Below are 23,033 nucleotides of genomic sequence, written 5' to 3' on the forward strand. Positions count from 1 at the left end.
TCTGAGAAGAAGGACAGCCCCATACTGTGGGTCTTCCACCCTATGGACCTCCTTTAATGTGATGATCAGTGTAATACTCAACATTTAAACAAGTATTTTTCTTGGTTCCCTAATAGCCTGACCCACATGTTCAGTCATCTTCAACAGTGTCCTGTGTTCTGGTCCAGCCATGTATCCTACAGTGATGTTTCAGTCAAAGATGGATTACCTACTGTTAGATAATGTTGCCTAGAGATCTAGCCATTCTTCATCTGTGTAGATGTGTATCTGTAGATGTAGGATGATCATGCCAAACCATGCACTCCTTGGATGGCATCTGCTAAGCCAGGCACCACTTAATACATACCTAATATGTAATCCATTATTCACAGTTGACCATAATGCAACCACTTGGACCCTTGTGGTTTATTTCTCCCTTTTGGAATTTCTTTCATCTTTGTTGTATTCATCTCCAAGACCTGGATCAAACACTTTTCTGTGAAAGCTTGGCTTTTTGGTCAACCTAAGTAGAATATGTTTCCCACTTGTGTTTCTCTTAGACTGTGGAAAATGCTACTCTGGACATTTTGTTTTTCTCTCTCCCTCTCCTAGTACAGAATGGGCCATCCTCATGCTTTTTGAATACTGGTAATATTCTAATAATGGAAGAGCACGGGTCTAGGTTCAAATCTCAGCTTTGTTAATTGCTGTTTTCTTGGCCAGTCTTTCCGAGGCACATCCCTTATTCGTAGAATGAGAAGATGAAGTGAAGGTCTAACTCAGGCAGCTAGTCTCTTGGAAGAATAGCTGAGTTCATATAGTGGGAGGAAGTATAGGAAGTGCTCTGAAAATCTTCCTTTGCTATCTGAGCATGATGCTCCTCTCTGGATCCAGCCTTACAGGGGTTTGAAGTCTGTGTACAAAGATGAACTGTGTATGCTTTGCAGGTCTTGACTGTGTAACAAGAGAAAGCACAATGGTTTTCCACACAGGCTAAGACTCCTGCTGCCTCAAAATGTAGTTACTCTGCTACTCATTTGTATAAAAATTGTCTAAAGTTAAGTAAGATCCTTATTCATTTATGCAAGTTTGATATACTTTTTTCTTAATTAGTTCCAATGAAGTCAATGTCCTTACAGAAGCAATGGTGATGCTGAGAATGATAGTTGGGGAGAATTGACTTAGAAGCATTCGGAGATTGTCATGGGGCTGTGGTTATAGAATTAGAACGAAGGACTCTCTAGTAAAGTGCACATGTAACAGCTGGATGTGGTGGTGCATGCCTTTAATCCCAGCACTTGGGAGGCAGAGGCAGGCGTATCGCTTTTAGTTCGAGGCCAGCCTGGTCTACAAAGTGAGTCTAGGACAGCCAAGACTACACAGAGAAACCCTGTCTCTGAAAAACCAAAAAAAAAAAAAAAAAATTGTATACATGTAAGGATCATGTCTTTGTGTATGGTGTGGATGAATTAAAAGCCATGCTGATGGGTCCCTTAGTGACTGTGAAGTTACAGCCTGGGAGGTCTGAGCCTGGTTTCCATCAAACAAGTGCTCATTAAAATTAGCTGTGATTGTGGTTGGCACTCAACAATTAGTCTTTCACTGATCCCACTTTGGGGCTGGTTTTGTCCCCTAAGTGATATTTGCTGCAGACATTTTCTGTGGGGTTGGGAGGGAGAATGCTAGCGATATCTGTTGGGTAAAGCTCAGGGATGGAACTAACCATTATTTCATGCATAGGCCAGCACCCTACAACTCAGACTTATCCCTACCAAATGCCTGTGGTTCGAGAACCAAGACTAACGAAAAGTGTAAAACTTCCCCTCGTCTCATCTAATTTCTTGACTGTACCATTTGAAAACTCTTTCCAATAGAAAGAAGGTCATGGCTAGAAGTTACATTCATAGAAAGTAAATTTAAATTACTCCCACAATAACTACAAGAAAACACATGTGATGGACAAACCAGGCAACATGGTTTTCCCCTACTCAAATCTCAGCATACCATACCATCTCTGACTCCCAGTGGAACATGCCTAGTCAGCACTCATGGCAGGGCAAAGAAGAGCAACAGCATGTTTATATGAGGTGGGGACAAACTATCTCCTGTGGAGAAGAAAGAGAAGTAGGCATGGCTGCTGACTTTTGAGGAAAAGTTTCTGCCCTAATCTTTGACTAACACGAAGAAAGCTGCTCTTCTGGAGCCCTTCATGAACTTATTTATTAAATTTCAGTACCAGGTTAATAATCACTAAAGCCCCTTCAGAAGTTCAAGTTTTAACTGTGATATTGAATACATCTCTGGAAGAATTGGTATATCTACGATGCAACCAACCCTGACTGAACTGAAAGGTCAAGGTTGGTCACATGTTGGGTTGTATCTTTGGGAAGAATGTATTCCTGGACTTCTCTGCAAGGGGTTGGTTCAGCCATACCCACTGGGGATGTGTTTGTATTCTTTAGTATTAAAAATTACTGAAGCTTTCAGAAGTGATTTAACTAAATAAGAATTTTACTTGCAAAACTAAATCTTTAACATTTTCTTCCAATTCTTTCTTAAGTTGTTGTTGTTGTGTGTGTGTGTGTATATATATATGTATGTATATATATATGTATATATATATATATATATATTCCTATAGGTGTATTTCAGACAGAATCTGTATCCCACAATGAAGAGCAAAAAGAGAATTGACATTAGTACATTCAGTAAGATAAACATCCACTGTGAGATCTAACCTTGGGATGTCTGGAACATCAAAGTATGATTGCTTTTGGCTCATTCGTCTGTTTCTCACACATAAAATAATGTGTAACTTTTAGGTATTTCAAGGATGATTTTATGAAAGCTAGGTGATAGTTTTTTCTGCTCAAGCTGACCCAAGAAGTTTTGAGCTGTCCGAGCCACTCTGAGTGACACATCTTCCCGTCTCTGTCTTGCAGGGTCTTTGGGGCTGCAATACTGCTCACCTCTACCCTCAACATGCTGATCCCGTCAGCGGCCAGAGTCCATTACGGATGCGTCATCTTTGTGAGGATATTGCAGGGGCTTGTGGAGGTAGGAATGTCAGGGTGGCACCATTTCAAGTTTGGGTACAATTGAAAGCTGTGTGCTTATCTTTGTCTTCGTAGACTAACTGTACTGAATAATGTTAAAATAAAAAAGGAAGCACTTGGACTGTAAGGTAATCAATCAACTTGTGGCTCAAGCCCAGAGCGCCATGCATGCACGACACAGAAGCAAATGCTTGCCTACCACTGAGCTGCCTCCCTTTGGACTTGAAAGTATTATTTAAAAATTATGTATAGGTGTGTATTTCTTCAGGTGGGTATGCACACAGGAGTGATGATACCAGAGGAGGCCAGAGGCATCAAATCTTCTGGAGCTGGAGTCATAGACAATTTTGGAATAGGTGCAGGGAACTAAACTTGGGTTCTGCTTAACTGCTGAGCCATCTCTCCAGTCCTCTTGAGAGTTTTAACCTAAGTCTATGAAGTGTTTAGCATATTCTAGCCATGTGGTTATACAATTATATCTTGAGATAGTACTCAGAAGACTTTGAAGGAGTGTCATCTAAAAGCCCGAGTTTGACCTATGAACTCTTCCTAGGGGCTGTGACAATCATAGACAAATAATGTAAACGTAAAAACACTGAGAGGATTCTTCTTTCTTGCAAAATGGAAAAAATACAATAGAATCAAAATTATAGAAAGGGCTGATTATTTTAAGTCAATTTCTAGATGGCTGAACTCCTATCTAGGGTTCTTGTGTTTGGGGGATCACTCAGTGAAGTACCTTACAAAAAGATGCTCCAATTTCACAAAATGTTTAGAATCGCAGGTAAATAGCCTTATCTTTTGCTTTAATTCGAAGAAAATCAGGGCCATAGAAATCCCTGAAGGGTGGGAACACCTGAAGAGACTGTGTGCAGTCATGGTCCGGGTGAAGCATTTCGAATGGGGTTCCACAAGCTTAGTAAGAGCCTGTCAGTATCATTTGATGAGGAACAGGTTCAGTGAAGGAGATGTGATAACTTCCTAGTGGTCCTTCATCCTAAGTGTCCATGTCTGTTTTCCACCACAGGGTGTAACCTACCCAGCCTGCCATGGGATATGGAGCAAGTGGGCCCCACCCTTGGAGAGGAGTAGGTTGGCTACCACCTCCTTTTGTGGTGAGCATTGTGCTGCTGTTGTGGGCTAATGGTTAGGGGGGGACACAGATAACAGTTCAAGGTTTGATAAACCTATTTACAAATGTATCTGGGTTTGGACCACTATTTCAATTCTGTAATTTTCATTGGTACCAGCTTTTATTCGTGCTTTGTATTATTTTGGTATATTAATTGGTGGTTTTTACTTTATCTTTATTTTTATTTTATTTTTGAGATAGCCATGTAGCATGGGATGGCCTGAAATTTCTTGTGTATACCAGGTTGGCCTTGAACTCAGAGATCTGCCTGCCTCTACCTCCCAGGTGCATTAAAGGCATGCACCATGAGGCCTGGCCACCTTAAATTTTTTTTCATTTTTGATGTTTTTCAATGAAAGTAGAAGACACTATTGAAAGATAAAACTGCATAGCTATGTACGAGGCAATTCATGTCTTTTTTTTAAAGATTTTTTTATTAATTAATTAATTATATTTCATCTGTCTGAGTGCACCACCTGTATGCCTAATGCCTTCAGAGGTCAGAAAAAAGCATCAAATTCCCTGGAACTGGAGTTGTGGATGGTTGAGAGCTACTGTGTATTTTCTGAGAAGAGCAAGAGCAGTAAGCGCTCTTAAGCAGTTCTAGAGCTCACACTCTGCTACAGTTCTTTAAATCTGTTATGTCCTGCTATGTAGCTGTGATTTGAGTTGTGGTCCTATGGTTTTGTGTAAGGATGTAGGGTGAATATGTATTTATTTGATGATGAGATGTGGGGTGTGTGTGTGTGTGTGTGTGTGTGTGTGTGTGTGTGTGTGTGTGTGTGTGCCACTTCTGTATGTGTTTATGTGAGCCAATTCTGGTACATGTGAGAAAAATCTTTGTTGCTCTCACATACTTTCCTCCTCCACCCCTCCTTGTCTAGGTTCCTATGCTGGAGCAGTCATTGCGATGCCCTTAGCTGGGATCCTTGTGCAGTACACTGGGTGGTCTTCAGTATTTTACGTGTATGGTACGTTACATCTATTTACAATAAAGTTATGTATAGGCTAATGTAAAATGATAGCATACAATGCACAATTTATTTACTTACTTTCTCATCTTAAAAACCCTTTATATTCTGAAAAGAGAAAAGAAAGCTTTTACCTGTTACATTCCCGTCATTGCTGTTTCTTGTGTTAAAGAGCAACCACCTTGCTTATGGAGACTTTGAGATACTTTATTCAGTGAAACCTTCTCATTGTGAGGTGAATAAGGAGCTCCTATTTACAAGACACTGAGGACTAAGGAGCTAGCCCCAGCTCACCTCTCCTTTCTGCTATAGTTTCTTGGCCATTATCCTGATTCTGCCTCCTCAAGCTGAATGGGTGTGGGTGGCAGGAGGATGGTGGTCCTGCTAATTCATCAATTGGTTTGGATACAATGTCAATAATAACCAGTCACAGAGCAGAAATGAAAATCCACTGAGCTCCCACATTGAAATAAAGATGGGTATATTTTTGCAAATATGCCAATAAGAAGGCGAATGTGTTCCAGATTGCCCTGGAGTTTCCCTTGCTGAGCTGTCTAATCTCATCTTTGGGTGTGGTCATGAGGATCTGGAAGATGAAGCATGTGGTGCTGGAGGGTGGGGTCTGGATGCCCCTGAGTTTTGGCCACATCCGTTTGTTTTTATTTTGAAATATTCTCAAAATGGCAAATGTGTCAGCATTCCTAAATGCTGACAAAAACTGCTTTATAATGAGGAGTCTTTGGATAGTAAAGAGCCCATTGACAGATTTTTGGATCTATGAAAGCTCTGCATTGTAAGCCATCTCTCTCTCTCTCTCTCTCTCTCTCTCTCTCTCTCTCTCTCTCTCTCTCTCTCTCCCTTCTCTCCTCCTCTCTCCTCCCCTCTCTCGCGCTCTCTCTCTCCCTCCCTCCTCCTCTCTCTCTCTCCTCTCTCCCTCGCTCCTCTCTGCATCTCTCTCTCTCTCTCTCTCTACCCCTGCTTTCTTTGCTCTTTGTGTATGTGTGTGTATATACATCATGTGCATGCCATGGCATGTATACAGAGGCCATAGGAAAATTTGTAGGAGTCAATTTTCTCCTTCCATCATGTGGGTTCTGGGAATGGAAGCCAGATTTGATAGAAACTGTCCTTACCTACTGAGCCATATCACTGGACCCATAGAGAGAATTTTAACTTAAAAAAATCATTTTAAGTCCTATTTTTCATTAGATTTTCACAAGGGTCTGTGAATCAACACAGTTTGTATGGCTAGTTGCTTAGTTTATTACTGACTTAAAGATATGATGGGACTCTAAAGTCGTGGACACATCTTAAATGTTAGTTGTTTCTTTACATGGGAAAGAACATTTTCTAAAAAGAGAAAGAGAGAGCATACAGTTGGGCGAGTGGCAGGGTAGGAAGGAGTTGGGGAAGTAGAAACTATAGTCAGAAAATGTACGAAAAAATTTACTTTCAATAAAAATATACTTTCAAAAGAAAAGCAATGCTAATTTAAGTAAGTCATTATGTCTCTTTGAATCTCACTTAATATTTGCCATTGACTACGAATCAAAGGATATGCATTAGATATTTGAAAAAGAATCACACAAAGCATGTTTGCTTGCTATCTACAACAAAAACTGAATCTTGAATAGCACATTTGGTTTTTGTTTTACAAATTAGTGTCATAAGAAATTGGAAAGTAGAGTAAATGAGAGAAGGTAATAGCTACAATGCACCAAGTGGGCACAGGACACAGTATGTGAATTTAGCTCATGGCATTAATAGAGTGGCAAACTCTATTTTTGGTCAGTTTAGTGAGCTTGATGAGCAGTTAGGGGCATGTGGGACACATCAGAGGAGCACAGTGCCAATCTTCACCAAAGTATAGAACCTCCAGTTATTAGATGCTCACAGAGGACACCCACCACTCTGAGATGGAGAGTAGTTTCCAAGGAGTTGGGAACAACATCTACTTTACCTTACACTTTTTGACTAGGCCTTTTAGTAAACACTGAAATCCCAGCACTTAGGAGACTGAGACAGCAGGATTATGATTTAGAGGTCATGCTAGGGCCTATGACAGGACCCTGCCTCAAAAAACTAAGACTTTTTCCATTTTGTAGTGGAGGTTTGGGGTGAATCTGTTATTCTTTAAATCATATAATCAATGATTATGATTTAAGTCTAGGAAAAACCCTGCCACAACAGCTACGTATATAAGAGATTCACACAACATCACAGCTCAAATTCGCTTCTGTGCTCAGTAATTAAAGGGAAGACAGCTCACCAGAATCTACGTACGGTGTTAAGGAAGCTGCCTTAGAGACAAACTAGACAAACATGAAGTATTAGTGCGCTCAGAAGCATTTAGATTGTTACCCAAGGGATGAAGGGAAGAGTCTGGAAGAAGAACGCAATGGCCTGGTAGCAGCGGGGAAAGCAGGATAAATCAGTTGGAATCCCTTCCCCTGTGAGTGCTTGCAGATTTATAAGGTACAGCAGGAATATGCGTTCATGGCGAGAGTGATAAATAGAAAGGAGGATTGGAAAGGAGAAAAACAATATGTGGCCTAGCAATGCAACTTCTGTCCGTCCCGAAGAAGCATGGACAAAGTCCAAGTTAGGACACACAGTGTCTAGTCACATCATGTGACAGCACTTCCATGTTTCCTGCAGAGGTCTATGTTCACCTAATTTAGTCATTTAGGCTAGTATACTCTTCAGTGTTTCACTTCAAACCCATTAGTGACCTTTAGAAGTGCTAGTTAGAGAGGGGAAGCAGCATTTCTCCCTCTCTGGAAATTTAAACAACTTTTATATACTGATGGTCAGCAAATAAAAGCGCATCTCACACACCTCCATCTTTCCATGGGTTTCTCCAAACATAATTCTGTTCAATATTCTTCTGGTGCATGACATTGTGTCTGGCGTGGAACAGCTCAGTAATGGAACATGAGCTGTGTGACTAAACTTCCAACTTATGTCATTCAGTAGTTGCTCGGGAGTTTTCTGTTTAGCAGGGCTGCTTAATTAGAGTCGAAGATGTGAGCAATGGCACCCGTCTTGGAGAAATCTGGTGTCCAGGGGCTGACAACAGGAAGCAGTGGGTAAAGTCAGCTGCCTACACCATCCCAAATTGTTCTCACTGAGATTATTGTATGTCTCCAACTTCTAGCGCTTAACTGTATTCCTGACGACTGCCTTTGATCTCCTCCTTGTCAACCCTTTCTTGCAGGAAGCTTTGGCATGGTCTGGTACATGTTCTGGCTTCTGGTGTCTTACGAGAGCCCCGCAAAGCACCCTACCATTACGGATGAAGAGCGTAGGTACATAGAAGAGAGCATCGGAGAGAGCGCAAATCTGTTAGGCGCAATGGAAGTAAGTGTTTCATTATGGTATCTATACCTATTTTTGTTGCTCATCTCACCTTCATGGATTAATCATGTTACAGGTCCTTACTGAATAAAGTAGTCTGGTATCAATTTCTGTCTGTCTGTCTCTGTCTTTCTCTCTCTCTCTTTCTATGCATCTCTGTGTCTCTCTCTACCCGCCCCCATGTGTGTGTGCATGCACGTGCCTCTCTCTCTGTCTCTGTCTCTCTCTGTGTGTCTGTCACTGTCTGTCTGTCTCTCTCTGTCTCTCTCTCTCTCTCTCTCTCTGTCTCTGTCTCTCTGTCTCTGTCTCTCTGTCTCTGTCTCTCTCTCTCTCTCTCTCTCTCTCTCTCTCTCTTTCACACTCTCTCCCTCTTCACATCCACTGGTCTATTCTCCATGACCTCCCTTAGGAGTGCTTGCTATCTTCTCTTTTTTTTCAAAGAAAAAAGAGGTGGGTTAGAGCAAGGCTTCTCAACCTGTGTGTCGTGATCCTTGGGTAAGCCACTATCTCCAAAACTGTTTACAGTCTAATTTATAACTATAGCGAAATTTAGTTGTGAAGTAGCAACAAAATAGTTTTATAGCTTTCAGGGTCATCACAAATGAGGAGTCGTATTAAAGGGTCATAGCGCTAGGGAGGTTGGGAAACATTGGGGTAGAGGAAAAGCATAATGTTGGGCTCCCCACTTCCTGCACCCTATTGTCTTCTAAAAGCACTATCTCTTTCTTCTTACTAGGTTTCATGTGTTCCTGTCACTTCAGAATAAGATTTAAAATAAGATCGAATGGAAGTAGAACTTGTATTTCAAGTTCTTTTGAACATTTTTTTTTTTTTTTTGCCCAAATTCTGCATACAACAAAGCAGGCAACATAGTCGCAGATTGTTTTGTCTGAACACTGCTAACACAATCAATACTGGCTCTCTGGCATCTGCAGCTAGATAGTCCGAGAAATATAGGGCCAGGCAGTGCACACAAAATACCTCAGGGAGAGAGCTAAAAAAGGAAGAGACAGCACACCAAGTACCAGGCACACCAGCCCAATGTGATTCTTATTTTTTTGATTTTTAAAATTTATTTATTTATTCACTCTACATCCTGATTGCAGCTCCCCCTTTCCTCCCAATCCTCCCCCTCACATACTCCTTCCTCCCATTCTACCCTCTACTTCTCCTCAGAGGAGGGGGAGGTCCCCCATGGGTACCAACCCCCTGGCACATTAAGTTGCTGCAAAGCTAAGTGCATCTTCTCCCACTGAGGTCAGACAAGGCAGCCTTAGGAACCAAGAACAATGTAAGCTCAGGTGCAGAGGCGACTGTGATGTATTTTTGACCAGCAGCAAGGGGATCAACACATGGGGATTATGGGAAGGTTTATGGAAGGTATCTCAGGGATGAGGCCCATTTCTTTCAGAGTTTGGAAGCAATGGCCTGGCCTGAGAATGTGCAAGGCCTGAGTTTAAATTATAGCCTTCTGAAAATCATGCAATATGGGCCACAGGTAGGGCCTATATATCCAGAAGTGCAACCAAGGCTCACATCTTGTCCAGTTGACTTTTGCTTTTCTGGACAGACTCAAACTTTTCTCCCATAAACAAGTCATGTTCTCTTCCATAAAGATCTGTCATATCCACAATCAGCAATGACTCACTGGCAGCCTGCTTATGGCCACAGTCCAATTTATAATACCCAGTCTACCTTCTAACTCTGTGAGAGTGACCCTGCCTTCATCTTTGGTAGTCACTTGTTCTGAGCGTGGACCCAATGAAAGAACACAGGTTACAGTCAACTGTGTACAACTTAGATCTCTTATGTTCTTCTCCAATGGATAATTTTAAACATTATATACGTATATGAAAATGTAGGGATCACATATGAGCAAGTTGCTATCATAATCACATTCCAAAGCAGCTGAATGAACAGAGTGTTGTCAGAATGTTACACATCTGCTCATAATTCCTGGTGACTTTTAAGGCATAAAGTAAGATCGTAGGGAGCTAGACAGATGACGTGATGGTTAAAAAACAACACTGGCTGTTCTTCCAGAGGACAATTCCCAGCACCCACATGTCATCTCAGAAGAACCTGTAGCTGCAGTCCCAGGGGATCTGATGCCCTCTTTTGGCACCTGTGGGTACCAGGCACACATCAGTTATACCTCTTCAATACACAGAGGTATCCTGATGCACACATTCATGTCTTTGGGCATTTTTATACATCTGCAAAATATTTTAATCATTTATGAGGTGTAAGAATAAAGAAAGAAACACCTATCCCTTGGACCTTACCTGTCCTGCTCTCATAAAACAAGACTTTACCAAAAGCTACAGTGTCTAGTATGCATTATTGGCATAGGTTTTTCTCTTTTCTGGTATTACATATATTTCTGATCACTACAAAATGGTTTCTTTCTATTCTACATTTGAAGTGATTTTTGAAGTTCCGAGTACAGACAGTTTAATACCAACAACCACTGGGGTTCATTACTCATGAATAATAACTAAATCTATTTCAAGGAAGTTCACTTCCAGTTTTGATCAATCTATCATGTCAAGAATGCCATAAAACACAGAATGAGGTTGTTCTAGGGCATTCTTTGGCAGCTATATTTTGCTCTTCAAGATGAGATAGTTAAGAAGGCATTTGTGACTATGAGAAATAGTTTGGAGTCTAACATATTAAGTTTTACTTGTAATGTATTAAATAACAGCAATTCATCTGCAGGTATTTTGTTTTTATTTTGAAAAGATTCAAATATCATAACTAGCTGATAATGATGTCCTAGGCTGTACCTGGTGGACCTCAACACCACGGGACTATTTTGAGAACTTGTACCTCAGTGTCATAAAATATATTGATCTTCTCTGATTGTCAAAAGAATTTACACATAGATGATGGCTTAGTTGACATCAGAGAGGGTGGGCAATAATATGTTCTTTTTTCTCTTTCTTGTCCAAGTACAGTCAACTTACAGCATTTTAGTTATCATAAAGCCACTGATTTTGCACCATTTTGCTGGGAAGGAAGCTGCTTTAAAAATCTTAGAAATCAGAGACCAAAAATAAGTTTTGGAATTTATTTTCTATATCCATGAGTTTGCACACTTTAAAAATGAATAGATTGGTATTTTCTTTTCTTTTAATGATTTTTTTTTACACACCTAAGGTTAGCAGGGAGGCTGCAGTTACCAATTAATTATTTCATGCTCATGTAGAGTCCTATGCACTTGAAGACAGAAAGCACCAATTTGAGTCAGAAAGTGCCGAAGTAGAGTAACTCTTGTTTTGGGATTTCAGAAATTCAAGACCCCATGGAGGAAGTTTTTCACATCCATGCCTGTCTATGCGATAATTGTTGCAAACTTCTGCAGGAGTTGGACTTTTTATTTGCTGCTCATCAGTCAACCAGCTTATTTTGAGGAAGTTTTTGGGTTTGAAATTAGCAAGGTATGTATAAATTCACCATCTTAAAACATTGAATAATATTTGTACTTATGTATAACTATTCCTTTATTTTTTTTAGTCAAAAGTTTATCTTCTAACCTTTATGATTTACTGCCAGGAAGTAAAGTGTGTGTGTGTGTGTGTGTGTGTGTGTGTGTCCCCCTGTTCTTGCCCAACTCTATTCTGTTGCCACTAGAAATATTTCTCTAGTTCTGGAGAGCTGGGCAAAAAGAATCTTGTCTCTGCCTTCCTGTAGAGACAAGTGAGTCTGAGCAACAATGCAGCCCTTTCCCCACAAACATATTCAACCACCTTTAGTCCAAGGCAAGCTTGCTGCCAGCAAATAAGGTAGCCCATTCTAATGGAATTGCATTTATGCCTCTACCAACCTCCTCTCTTTATGTGTTCTCAGAGATTTGTCTGATTGAAGGATACACTTACCTAATCAAAAGGCTGAAAATGTCCTTACAGTTTGTTCATTCAATTTAATCTAACAAGCATCTGTTGAGTCTATTATAGGAGGCTGTGTTATTCTGAAATAAAACATGGCTTTTCTCCCCTAAATGTTTGCAGCTTTGTAGTATTAGAAATCTTGTGTTACCAATTCACACGCACAAGGTATGCAAGGCATTTGTTTATAGATACAGAAACAAAGACGTTTTCAAATTTTCTATAAAGGAGAATTGAACTTTAATTGCTCCTTTTGTATATGGATATGAAATTATACAACTTTCTTTCATACTTGTGAATAACCTCATCTGCTAGACCAGATGGATAGTTATCATTTCTAGTTGACTGATGGTAAAATAAAACTGAGGGTAATTACTGAAATCACCTAATACTATACCAACTAGCTACAAGCTTAGGACATGGATACTCCATTTCTGTCTTAGTTCCCTTTCGTGTCATACATCAGGTGACCTGTACATCTAGCCACACACTTAGCAGGTTAGTGCGGAGTGCCAGCTCTGAGCTCTGTGCCCAGCTCTCTGCTGAGTCCCGAATACGTTTATCTTTGCTGGCAATGATCGTGCCCTTTTTCCTTGTGTGGTTACATAAGCCCAGCTGGGCTTGGGCTGTTCGTATTGTGTCTCTACTTAAAAGGATAACTGAGAGCTGGGCTAGAGCGAACCTGAGCCCCGCGGTTGCTGGCCTGAAAGCTCTTTTGAAGCAGCGGTTTCTAAGGAAACAGTTTCCCGCTTGCCGAGAAGAAAGGCTGCTGGAGACTGGCCTCTTCTCCCTGGAGCTGATCAAACATTGCAGGGCAGCCTTGGGACCTCTAAGAGTATCACACCTCTCAACAAAGAGCTCCGGAGGTGTGAGTGCATTTTCATAATCTAGGACAAATGTGACACTCAGAGGCTACTTACAAAGCTGGGACCAGTGGGGGATGGGACGAGGTGGCAACTAATGGTGATGAAATGATCTTCCTGGGCTTGTGTCTCCAATTAACGGAAAGCACTTGAATAAAATCAGGGGTCGTTTGCAAAAATTAAATGGATGAACTTACAACTTTAATTAATTCACTTGTTATTTTAAAGCTAAAGTTGTGGTTGAATTCTATATGGACTGTGGGCTCAAGATTTTTATTAAGCTGGTAAAAATTGTTTTAAATTCTCCAAATTACCTGGAAAAAAATTTGGAGGCGGTCATGGTAGGAAATCCAGGTATGTCCAGGTCATATGGCTTTGAACCTAGGCTTTATTTATTTTTATTTTTTTGAACCTAGACTTTATAATGAAGTGTTGACTAACAACTTCAGGCTGAGTTTTGAACAATTATTATCCCCAATTGCCTTATCTTTGAGTGAGAGCTATAATACTATCTTTCATAAATGAAGCAGATATTGTACAAAATAAAATGTTTACATAGAAGGTGACTTTCCTGGACCTCATTAAACTGGATATCCTATAGTTAGAACCACACAGGGAACATCTTATTTTTCCTTCCAAGTATGCTTACTCAGTTAAAAACAAAGTGAATTTCTGTGCACCTGTTCCCCCCAATAGTTATATATAGGCTCTAATGCATGCATTCAAATAAGTGAACTATATTAGTTAATGCTCTCCCTCCCTCCCTCCCTGACTGCCCCCCATCTGTGTGTGTGTGTGTGTGTGTGTGTGTGTGCGTGTGTGTGTGTGTGTGTGTGTGTATTCCCCTAAGCTAGTATATAAATATTTTCAACTCCATTGAGAATGACAGATTAGGGCAAAGCCAATCCTAGGATTTGAATGTGCACCTTTAAACTTCAGAATCCAAGGACAAATCAAGTCGGAGGAAACATGTGCTTCCTTTGAGCTCCTCAAGAGAGGCTGTGCTTTATACTCTGCCTCCTGACAGCTTCAAAATGTAGTTCAGACAGAGCTGCCATGCAACGGTGACCAGAGAGACACAGAAGAGGGAAGACTAATGTCTGAGAACCCGAGAAGCCTGTGGGGAATAGATGGGACAATCTAAGCGTCCATTTCACCCTCCTAAAACCTTAAAACAATGAGCCAACTGAAGACTGCCCAGGAGGTGACGGGTCAACCAGATACGGTGTGCACTGATTATTCATAGTAGCCCATCAGAGCTGAGAACACCCACACATGGACAATTTTCAGGAAAATTTGCCTAAGGAACTAGAAACATCCATACTCCATGTCCTAAAGCAGGGACCAAAACTTACCTCTTAGCAGCCTCTAGCTGTTAGTTCTTTGCATTTCTGCCCCAGACTCTGCTGAGAGAGTAATAAATGAACTTTTTTTTTTTTTTTTTTTTTTTTTTTTTACATTTTGGCTCTTTCCTTCTGCAAAAGGAATAAAGTTGTTTGTTAAATGGACACTAAGTAGGTAGCTGAGGCTGTCCAGTGTAAGACTATTTTCAGATGTTAAAACACTTCATGTGGACACAGAGAGGGCCACTGTAAAGCAGGCCATCTGCATCTGTAAAATGGAAAGATGACATGTGTGTCATAGCTCTACTGAGTTAAATGTCACAATAGATCATAGTCTTACCCATGCCCAAACCTGTGCTTCAAAATAGACTGAAGAGAGAACATCCATCCATGTGGTAATAGCCCTTTTAAGTGTGTTTTTCACATGATCCCCACTTCCATACCTAAGGAATGGCCTCTTGTTCATAACTGATTGCTAAGAAGGCATGTTGAAGGCGTGCTGGATTTGAGATTGTCCTAATTTCTATGAAATCATTTTAAAGGCTGCATACCATGGTATGTCAACATGGCTGTATTTGACTGCAAGTGACTCAAATCGAAGAACTTGTGAGCAATTCACTTGGCAGAAGTGAAATCTATGCTGTGACCTTTCAAAGTGACGTCTTAAAATGTAAATATGGAGTCTTTCACCCTTTGAACAAAATAGAAGGTTTCAATACAGCCTTTTTGAGGGGCAAAGGCATCATCTCCTCCCACATACCAGCGTGCCCTCTCCCTCCCATTAGTGATGAGTTTGTGCAAACACACTTGAGGTTACGAACTAGAAAGTCAGAGTGACTCACTCACTCACAGGATTCAGGAGGGCTGATTCATGGAGTCAGAATTACTGAATCATAATATAGCAATAAAATGTTTCCTTCTGTAAGAATACCAAAAAAAAAAAAAAAAAAAAAAAAAAAGCATCAGAGTAAATTTACTTAGCTTTCCTAGTTTGCTCTGTGGATGTTACTGCTTATTTTACGAGAATGAATGTGCATTTGGAGACAGTGTTTTGTCTTCCTTGGCTCAAAGGAGTGGATGAAGATGGATACAGAACGCCCACATCATTCAAATGCCCACTTCCTTTATTCTCTCACACTTTTCTCCCCTTCTGGCTTTTGCCAGGTTGGCATGCTGTCTGCGGTCCCACACCTTGTCATGACAATCATTGTGCCTATCGGTGGCCAAATTGCTGATTTTCTAAGAAGCAAGCAAATTCTTTCAACAACTACAGTGAGAAAGATCATGAATTGTGGTGGTAAGTGGGTGTGCTGTGGTAAGCCTATGTTTCCGTTGTTAGGGTCCTGTGATTTACACACATGAATATGATTTTCTACGTATGGAAAACTACTTCAGTTAGATATGCACTTTCATAGTTCATTTGAAATCATTTCCCCATGGTCAAGCTTTTCAAAACTCATACAAGGCCCTGCTTAACAAAGTCATTTGTATATATAAAAACCATTAAAACTTAGATTAATCTGGGCTTAAAGCATACACAATGAATGTTCCAATTATTAGAATGTCTCTCTGAGGTATCCTGTCCAAATTGGTATGATTAAGAAATGTTAGTTTTGGTTCACTTGGTTATAACAATTTTATTCTTGGGTTTAGTCTAATTTAAGCGTGTGCAAGTTTTGTGCATACTGACACAACGGCTGTGTCAGCATGTTCATATGTGAGGCTACCCTGCTGTGTCTACAAGACATTTCCTTGTGGCTATCCACTGCCTCCATCTTTTACATTCTTTCTGTGACCTCCTCCTCAGTGATCCCTGAGCACTTGAAAGTGGGATTCTCCCATAGAGCCTGTGACTTTTCTAACCTCAGCTTCTTGGCCCAATAAAAGTGCCACACATGGGCTAATCTTTTGCAGTAGCATTTAAATCATATCAATGGTTGCTAATCACATTACATTTATGGGACTATTGCTCTGACAGGGGGAGGAGATATTGGCAATTGATAGCTACTGGGAAAGGGAGAACCAGGTTTTTTGTTTTGTTTTATTTTTGCTTTTGCTTTTGGGGGTTTTGTTTTGAAAGAGAGTAACTCTTAATAAGTTGATCGTGACCCAGTGGAAAGCCACGTACGCAAGAATAAATGGGCACCACAAACTTGACTTGATAGGTTAAAAAAAAAAAAGACACACAGTTGAATGAGTAAGGACGTGGAGGTAGTTCTGGGAAGATTGGGGCAGGAGATAAATATGATCAAAATTCATTGTAAGACATTCTCAAAGAACTAATAAAATTTTGTAAAAGGTTACAGAAACTTTTACAATACTCTCCTCTGCTTGCCTCCAAAGGTTTTGGCATGGAAGCCACCCTACTTCTGGTTGTTGGCTACTCTCACACTAGAGGAGTAGCCATCTCCTTCTTGGTGCTTGCGGTAGGATTCAGTGGATTTGCTATCTCTGGTAAGGGACTTCTTCTTTGTCTATATTACACCTTGATCTTTTCTATTAATTATCTACATGCTGGACAAACGTTGTAACATTTAGAAACATCATTTAGAATTATCATTGTTCGCCATCCACCCTCGCTGATGTCTGTTTTATTCTTTCTTATACTTGATCAATTCATTAAGAGAATGTTCTCAGTGAGCCATGTTAAGTATTAGAAAAGAAAACGCATATCCTTTCTCCCTCATAATGTCCTTGAGTGGAGTTATGACTGGTAAGCATGCAGTGTGCACCTGGCATCTTCTGGAAAGATGTGATCTGATGCTCTGTACCAGCTACTTGCTTCTTAGTTTATGCTGCCTTGAGCCAAAGCTTCTGTGTATATTTCAGGCTTCAACGTTAACCATTTGGATATCGCTCCAAGATATGCCAGTATCTTAATGGGCATTTCAAACGGCGTTGGCACACTGTCGGGAATGGTTTGCCCCATCATTGTTGGTGCAATGACAAAGAACAAGGTAGGAGAGAGAGAGAGAGAGAGTGGTTCATTTGTTGAAGATTCTCTCTCTTATGGTTGAAAGGAGCTTTGGTGTTTTCCTTGGGGTGGTCCCTCCATTTTTCAGTAGGAAGGACAAATGAAGCCCAAAACAACAGATGTCTATAGTAGCTCTGATAAGGTCCATCTTCTTATCCATCAATCAAGGTGTCTCACAAGTCCGTCCAACATCCACTGGTTATTTATTTACTTAGAAGTATTAATTAGCCAAGCTGGGACATTATACAAAATGTGTGTTTCTGATGTCCCTACTGTGACAAGGACATTACCCCAAGTTCTATAACCCTTTGCCTGTAGATTATAAAATAGACAAAAAAAAAAAAAAAAAAAAAAAAAAAAAAAAAAAAAAGCTTTCCCCAGCTCTATTTGTCAATCTCAATTCAGACTCCAAGGCAATTTTTATGGGGAAGACTGTCATTGCCAGATAGCTGTCCCTGTATGCACACAGAGGATTTCAAACTTGAGGCTTTACAGATGGAAGAACTGGCTGAGATGGTGCATGCTCATCACTCTAGCACTGTGGATGAAGAGTCAAAAGAATTCTCAATCCAAGACCAGCCTGAGTTACATAATGAATACACCCAACCAAAAAAGATCCAAAACTAGAGAATATTTAATAAATATAAGAAAGAATATTCTCAAATTCAGAAGACTAGAGGTGTGTCTGAGATTTTATTTTCAAACTTTTACCTTAAACTGTTAAACAATGAAACAAATAGTCTTATCTCAAGGTGTTTGGAGGCCATGGATAAGTCCCAAAACAGTGTCCCATGGAGAGCATGCTGGCAAAGTGTGCTCACAGGGTGGCTTTTGGGTTTTGGAATCTCCTCTCACAGGCCTCTTTTTTCACCACAGTCCCGTGAAGAGTGGCAGTACGTCTTCCTCATCGCTGCCCTCGTCCACTATGGTGGAGTCATATTTTATGCACTATTTGCTTCAGGAGAGAAACAACCTTGGGCAGACCCTGAGGAAACCAGTGAAGAAAAATGTGGCTTCATTCACGAAGATGAACTGGATGAAGAAACAGGGGACATCACTCAGAATTACATAAATTATGGTACCACCAAATCTTATGGTGCCACCACCCAGGAGAATGGAGGCTGGCCTAACGGCTGGGAGAAGAAAGAAGAATTTGTGCAGGAAGGTGCACAAGACGCATACACCTATAAGGACCAAGATGATTATTCATAACGAAGCTAGTTGCTGGATTCATTTTTAGTGTTTGTGATTAAATTAATTGTGGTTGCACAAAATAAATTTGAAAATGTGGTGTAAACATGTAAACATATCAACCGAGCAAGTCTTGCTGTTAAAAAAAAAAAAAATGAATTCCAAACAGACCATGAGACTCCCACCAAGTGCAATCTGTGGAAGTTGTCACTCTATGTCATTTTCATTCGGGACATTCATCCTTTTGTTTGTGACTTAAAGGTTTACTGTAGAAATAAGTAGGTATTCATTGGACCCATCACCATGTTAGAGAGCACAACTAAAACAGTTGGCACATGTCATCCTACAGAAGTTAGGAAGCCAAAGCTACTTGACCATGCGAACTGCACTTATTTATTCATTACACCGGACTGAGAAATATCCCAGGGAAATCCTGTCTGGAGACACAGTGAAACTGGAAAGCTGGCTAGATTGGATACTGACTGTAATCGTTATGTGTAGGGTTATGCGGAGTGGCTATATCTTTTAATTGGAGAACTGTACTGGGTAATAGCAGCTAGCACATTGTACTGAATTATTGCTAGAAATTCACAGCGTGTGATATTTTGTGATCTTCAAAAAGCTTATCTTGCAGTGTTTTGTGAAATGCTTGGGCACAAACACTTATTTTTATGAAAGAGACCTTGTAAAGGGAGGCGTATGCTCCATGCACTTCCATTCATTACCTGACAGTGTCAAACCCTTCACATTTCAATACAATTCAACTTTCATGTAACATATCACATAACTTTTTTTGCAAAAAAAAATATAAGAAGAAATAGACTTCGGTGTATTTTTTATTACAACTTTGTACTGGTTGTAACTTACATTAGGAAAAAATGATTAATATATATATATATATATAATCATAAAGATTCTAATAAAAATTTACTATGAAGATGTAACCCTTAAAATGCAATATTAACAAAAAATAAATAGAAAATGATTTAGATAATCTTCCTTGATAACTAGAGACTATATGAAACTCATGCAACAAAGCTATATATAATATGAAAAGATAAACACTAGAGATTCTATATGTAGACAATTTTATTACCTAATGTCCCATTTAAAAGGTATTTGTCTTGAGTATATAGGAAAAATATATTAAAATTATATCTATATCCCTGTATATCTTATACGTATCCACTCACACAAACATAACAAAAACTTTTCACACAGAACCAAAACCAAGCATACACCTAATGTGGGGTTAGGGGATTGTAATTTCTACTTTCATAGAGTCATAGAATTTTAGATGGAAAAAAAAGGCATTTTGCTCATCATTTCTTAATATAACTCAACAGGAACTGCAACATTTGTGTACCAAGCAATAAGTGCAAAGCATAAAGCCCACTGTTTGAAAACTGTCCTCGTGTTGCTTGTGGTAGCAATGATTCTTTCTTTTGAAAAGTCAACCTTCAGAGATCTGTATAATGTTTTGCGGTGATAAGAATGCACACTCCAATTTAACGCCAAACGTCTCCTGGTGTGCTTACCTGTCTGTTTTGGGTATTTGCTCTGTTTGCTGTCCTGTGCTCTTGAATGGAGGCCCTGCTACTGCAAATATAAAACGTGAAGTTTTGTTTCTAAATGCAAACCACTCCTGACCTTAAGAAACTAAAATTCCTCTCTGCTTTGTGTCTCAAAGTAATACCACGTGACCATAACCTTTGCTGTGCTGAGTAAAAAAGACGTGAACTGTCATTTTGTTGCTGCAAAACAAGTGTTAATAAAATGTTCTATTTACCCTTTTGTAAAATCAGTGCATTCATTTGGTTTGATTTGGTGTGAGGCTTTAAGGTTTTGTAGCTTATGGATGTAGCTTATGAATGTAGCTTATGGATGTAGCTTATGGATGCTAAAGAGTAACAGACCTGCTAGTTAGCACCTTGGGATTCACTGTGCTTTAGATATGGAGACCTCATTCTGTAGGGAGAGTTTAAGCTGAGAAGTGTGATTCTGAGTCAAACTCTATTTTTCAATGACTGTGTCATCACAGCTGATGCTAAATTTAAAGCAAAGTTTGGAAATAAACTTCAACTTGTCAGTTCAACACTGGCACCTCATTTTCTTTGCCCACACAGCCTGTACTAGGTATTGCCAGTCATCTTTCAGTGACTGTCACCGATGTTATATAAAGCCACAGTGGCTCTCTAAAGCAGGTACTCATTTATTCCCAGTTGAAAAATAATAATAATAATAATAAAAAACAAGAAGTTTGGAAAGCCTAATTTTGCCAAAACAAAATAAAGCAATGGAATTAAACTATTTAGCAGTGAGCAAGATAGCCAGTGGATTGTGACTATCAACTGACACGCAGTCAGAGCTCAGAGTCTGTATTTTACAGACGTGAAGACAGAAGTCAGTGTTATGACTCATAACCTATATAAGCCTGGTGGGGGAAGTGTGGGGATGGGCGAGCTGGAAAAAAGGTTCAGTGCCTAAGAGTGCATCCAGCTCTTCCAGGGGACCAGAGTGCTGTTCTGTGTACTCATATTGGGTGCCTCACAATCTCCGGCCTGTAACTCAAGCTCCATCGAGGGGATACGGCAACCTCTTCAGGAATCTGTAGGCACACGCGCGTGCGCACGTGTGTGTGTGTGTGTGTGTGTGTGTGTGTGTGTGTGTGTGTGTGTGTGTGTGCTAGGTGATGACATTCCTTGTTTAACACACGAAGACACTGGAAGTCTACAAGGAAGAGCAGATTGGTTAAGACAACACAGATGTTGCTAGAAATTCTAAGTTTTGAAATAAATTATAATTGGGCGTGCTATGATTTTTATGCAGGTTTTCATTGAACAAACTAATTAAATAGTTATTTGTCAGTTCACACACTATCTCCAAAGCCACCAACTCTGACAGTTTGTTGCAGTTAGAAGTGAAGAAATATAGATCTCTCTCTCTCTCTCTCTCTCTCTCTCTCTCTCTCTCTCTCTCTCTCTCTCTCTCTCACACACACACACACACACACACACTCACACACACGCATGCGCGCGCCTGCCCACACACATGCATGCACACATATCATCATCATCCTAATCATCACCTGCCTGAGTGCCTGAGGAGACAGACACCAGACAAGCTTAGTGCTTACAGAGTCTTACATGTAATCTCATTATACATAAAAGACAGCAATGTCTCAACTCTAGTACCCTATGCTCACTCAATTCCACCGCACAAACTTTGCATTTTGACCCCTTCATTTCTTTCATCTTGGCCAGGCAGCCCCTGGCTTCCATTTTTCTCTTCATCTATTGTTTTCCTGTGTTTTACTCATCATCATGAAATGCATCTTATATTTTGCATTTCAGACCTATTTGCCCACACCGTCCCTCATTGTATTCTCCTCTTTATTTCTAAAATTGAGAGAACTGTTTTGCTGTTACTATTTCTATTCCTATGATGGTACTTAACTTCCTTAAGGGTCTGCAGATAGACACCAGACTGTGACCACTGCAAAAATTTCCTTTTAAAATTCACATCCTCTTGTTTCCATTTTTACTATAAGTCCATTGCAAGTGCAGAAACTTCCTTATGTAAAAGTCATCATTAAAAAGCAATTGTTCAATCATGGAAATCCCAGCATTTGGGAGTCTGAGGCAGGAGGATTGCTTAAAATCTGAGGCTCCATTTCTCTGTGCTGAGTTAAGAAATAGGCTTCGTTCCACTGGAGGAACCCCACATCAGAAGGAAATAATGAATCTCCTCAGGTTGTTCTCTGACATCCACACGTGTAAGCCAAAGGATGACCGATGCCAAATGATAATTAAACCATCATCCACACTGTACAGGAAGAAGACAAAGCCATAGCTTGCATATATTCATAACTGCATATGCAGAGAAGGAAGGCAGGGTATAAGTCAAATTTTGAATTTGGCATTTTTATTCTATCTACAGTAAATATGACACAATATCATCTTTTTGTTCTGGGAACTCACATAAAGATTTTAATTATATTTTTTTTTGACTAACATGTTTATGAGCAGGAATTATTGAATGCAGATATGGCATTTCCCTCTCAAAAACATCTTTTATAACTTATTCTTCAGCCTTTTTTCTTTTTTCTTTTTTATCTGAGTTGCCAATGGAGACCCAGGCATGTCCTTTATGGACATTTGACACTTTTCTAAATCTACAGAATTTAATGCAATCACTGTGGAAAATGCTTTTAACTTATAAAGTCAAGGCAAAAGAGAGATTGCACACATTTCCAGAATTCTTTTGCACAAAATGAA

The 23,033-nt window shown here is 39.9% G+C and overlaps 1 protein-coding gene across 1 annotated transcript in view; it reads left to right on the top strand.

Moving 5' to 3' along the window:
- The window catches only part of Slc17a6 (solute carrier family 17 member 6), a 37,297-nt gene extending 16,753 nt beyond the window's left edge, over positions 1 to 20,544 (top strand). Inside the window, exons 4-12 of the mRNA XM_051148617.1 lie at positions 2,922 to 3,036; positions 4,063 to 4,150; positions 5,052 to 5,138; positions 8,356 to 8,498; positions 11,789 to 11,938; positions 15,756 to 15,888; positions 16,935 to 17,045; positions 17,421 to 17,548; positions 18,442 to 20,544. Coding sequence (XP_051004574.1) covers positions 2,922 to 3,036; positions 4,063 to 4,150; positions 5,052 to 5,138; positions 8,356 to 8,498; positions 11,789 to 11,938; positions 15,756 to 15,888; positions 16,935 to 17,045; positions 17,421 to 17,548; positions 18,442 to 18,777 — 1,291 coding nt within the window. The 3' untranslated portion in view covers positions 18,778 to 20,544. The remainder of the gene's footprint in view (positions 1 to 2,921; positions 3,037 to 4,062; positions 4,151 to 5,051; positions 5,139 to 8,355; positions 8,499 to 11,788; positions 11,939 to 15,755; positions 15,889 to 16,934; positions 17,046 to 17,420; positions 17,549 to 18,441) is intronic.
- Positions 20,545 to 23,033: the final 2,489 nt, after the last annotated feature.

Source organism: Acomys russatus, chromosome 7 (genome assembly GCF_903995435.1).
Source record: "Acomys russatus chromosome 7, mAcoRus1.1, whole genome shotgun sequence".
NCBI classification, from domain to species: domain Eukaryota; kingdom Metazoa; phylum Chordata; class Mammalia; order Rodentia; family Muridae; genus Acomys; species Acomys russatus.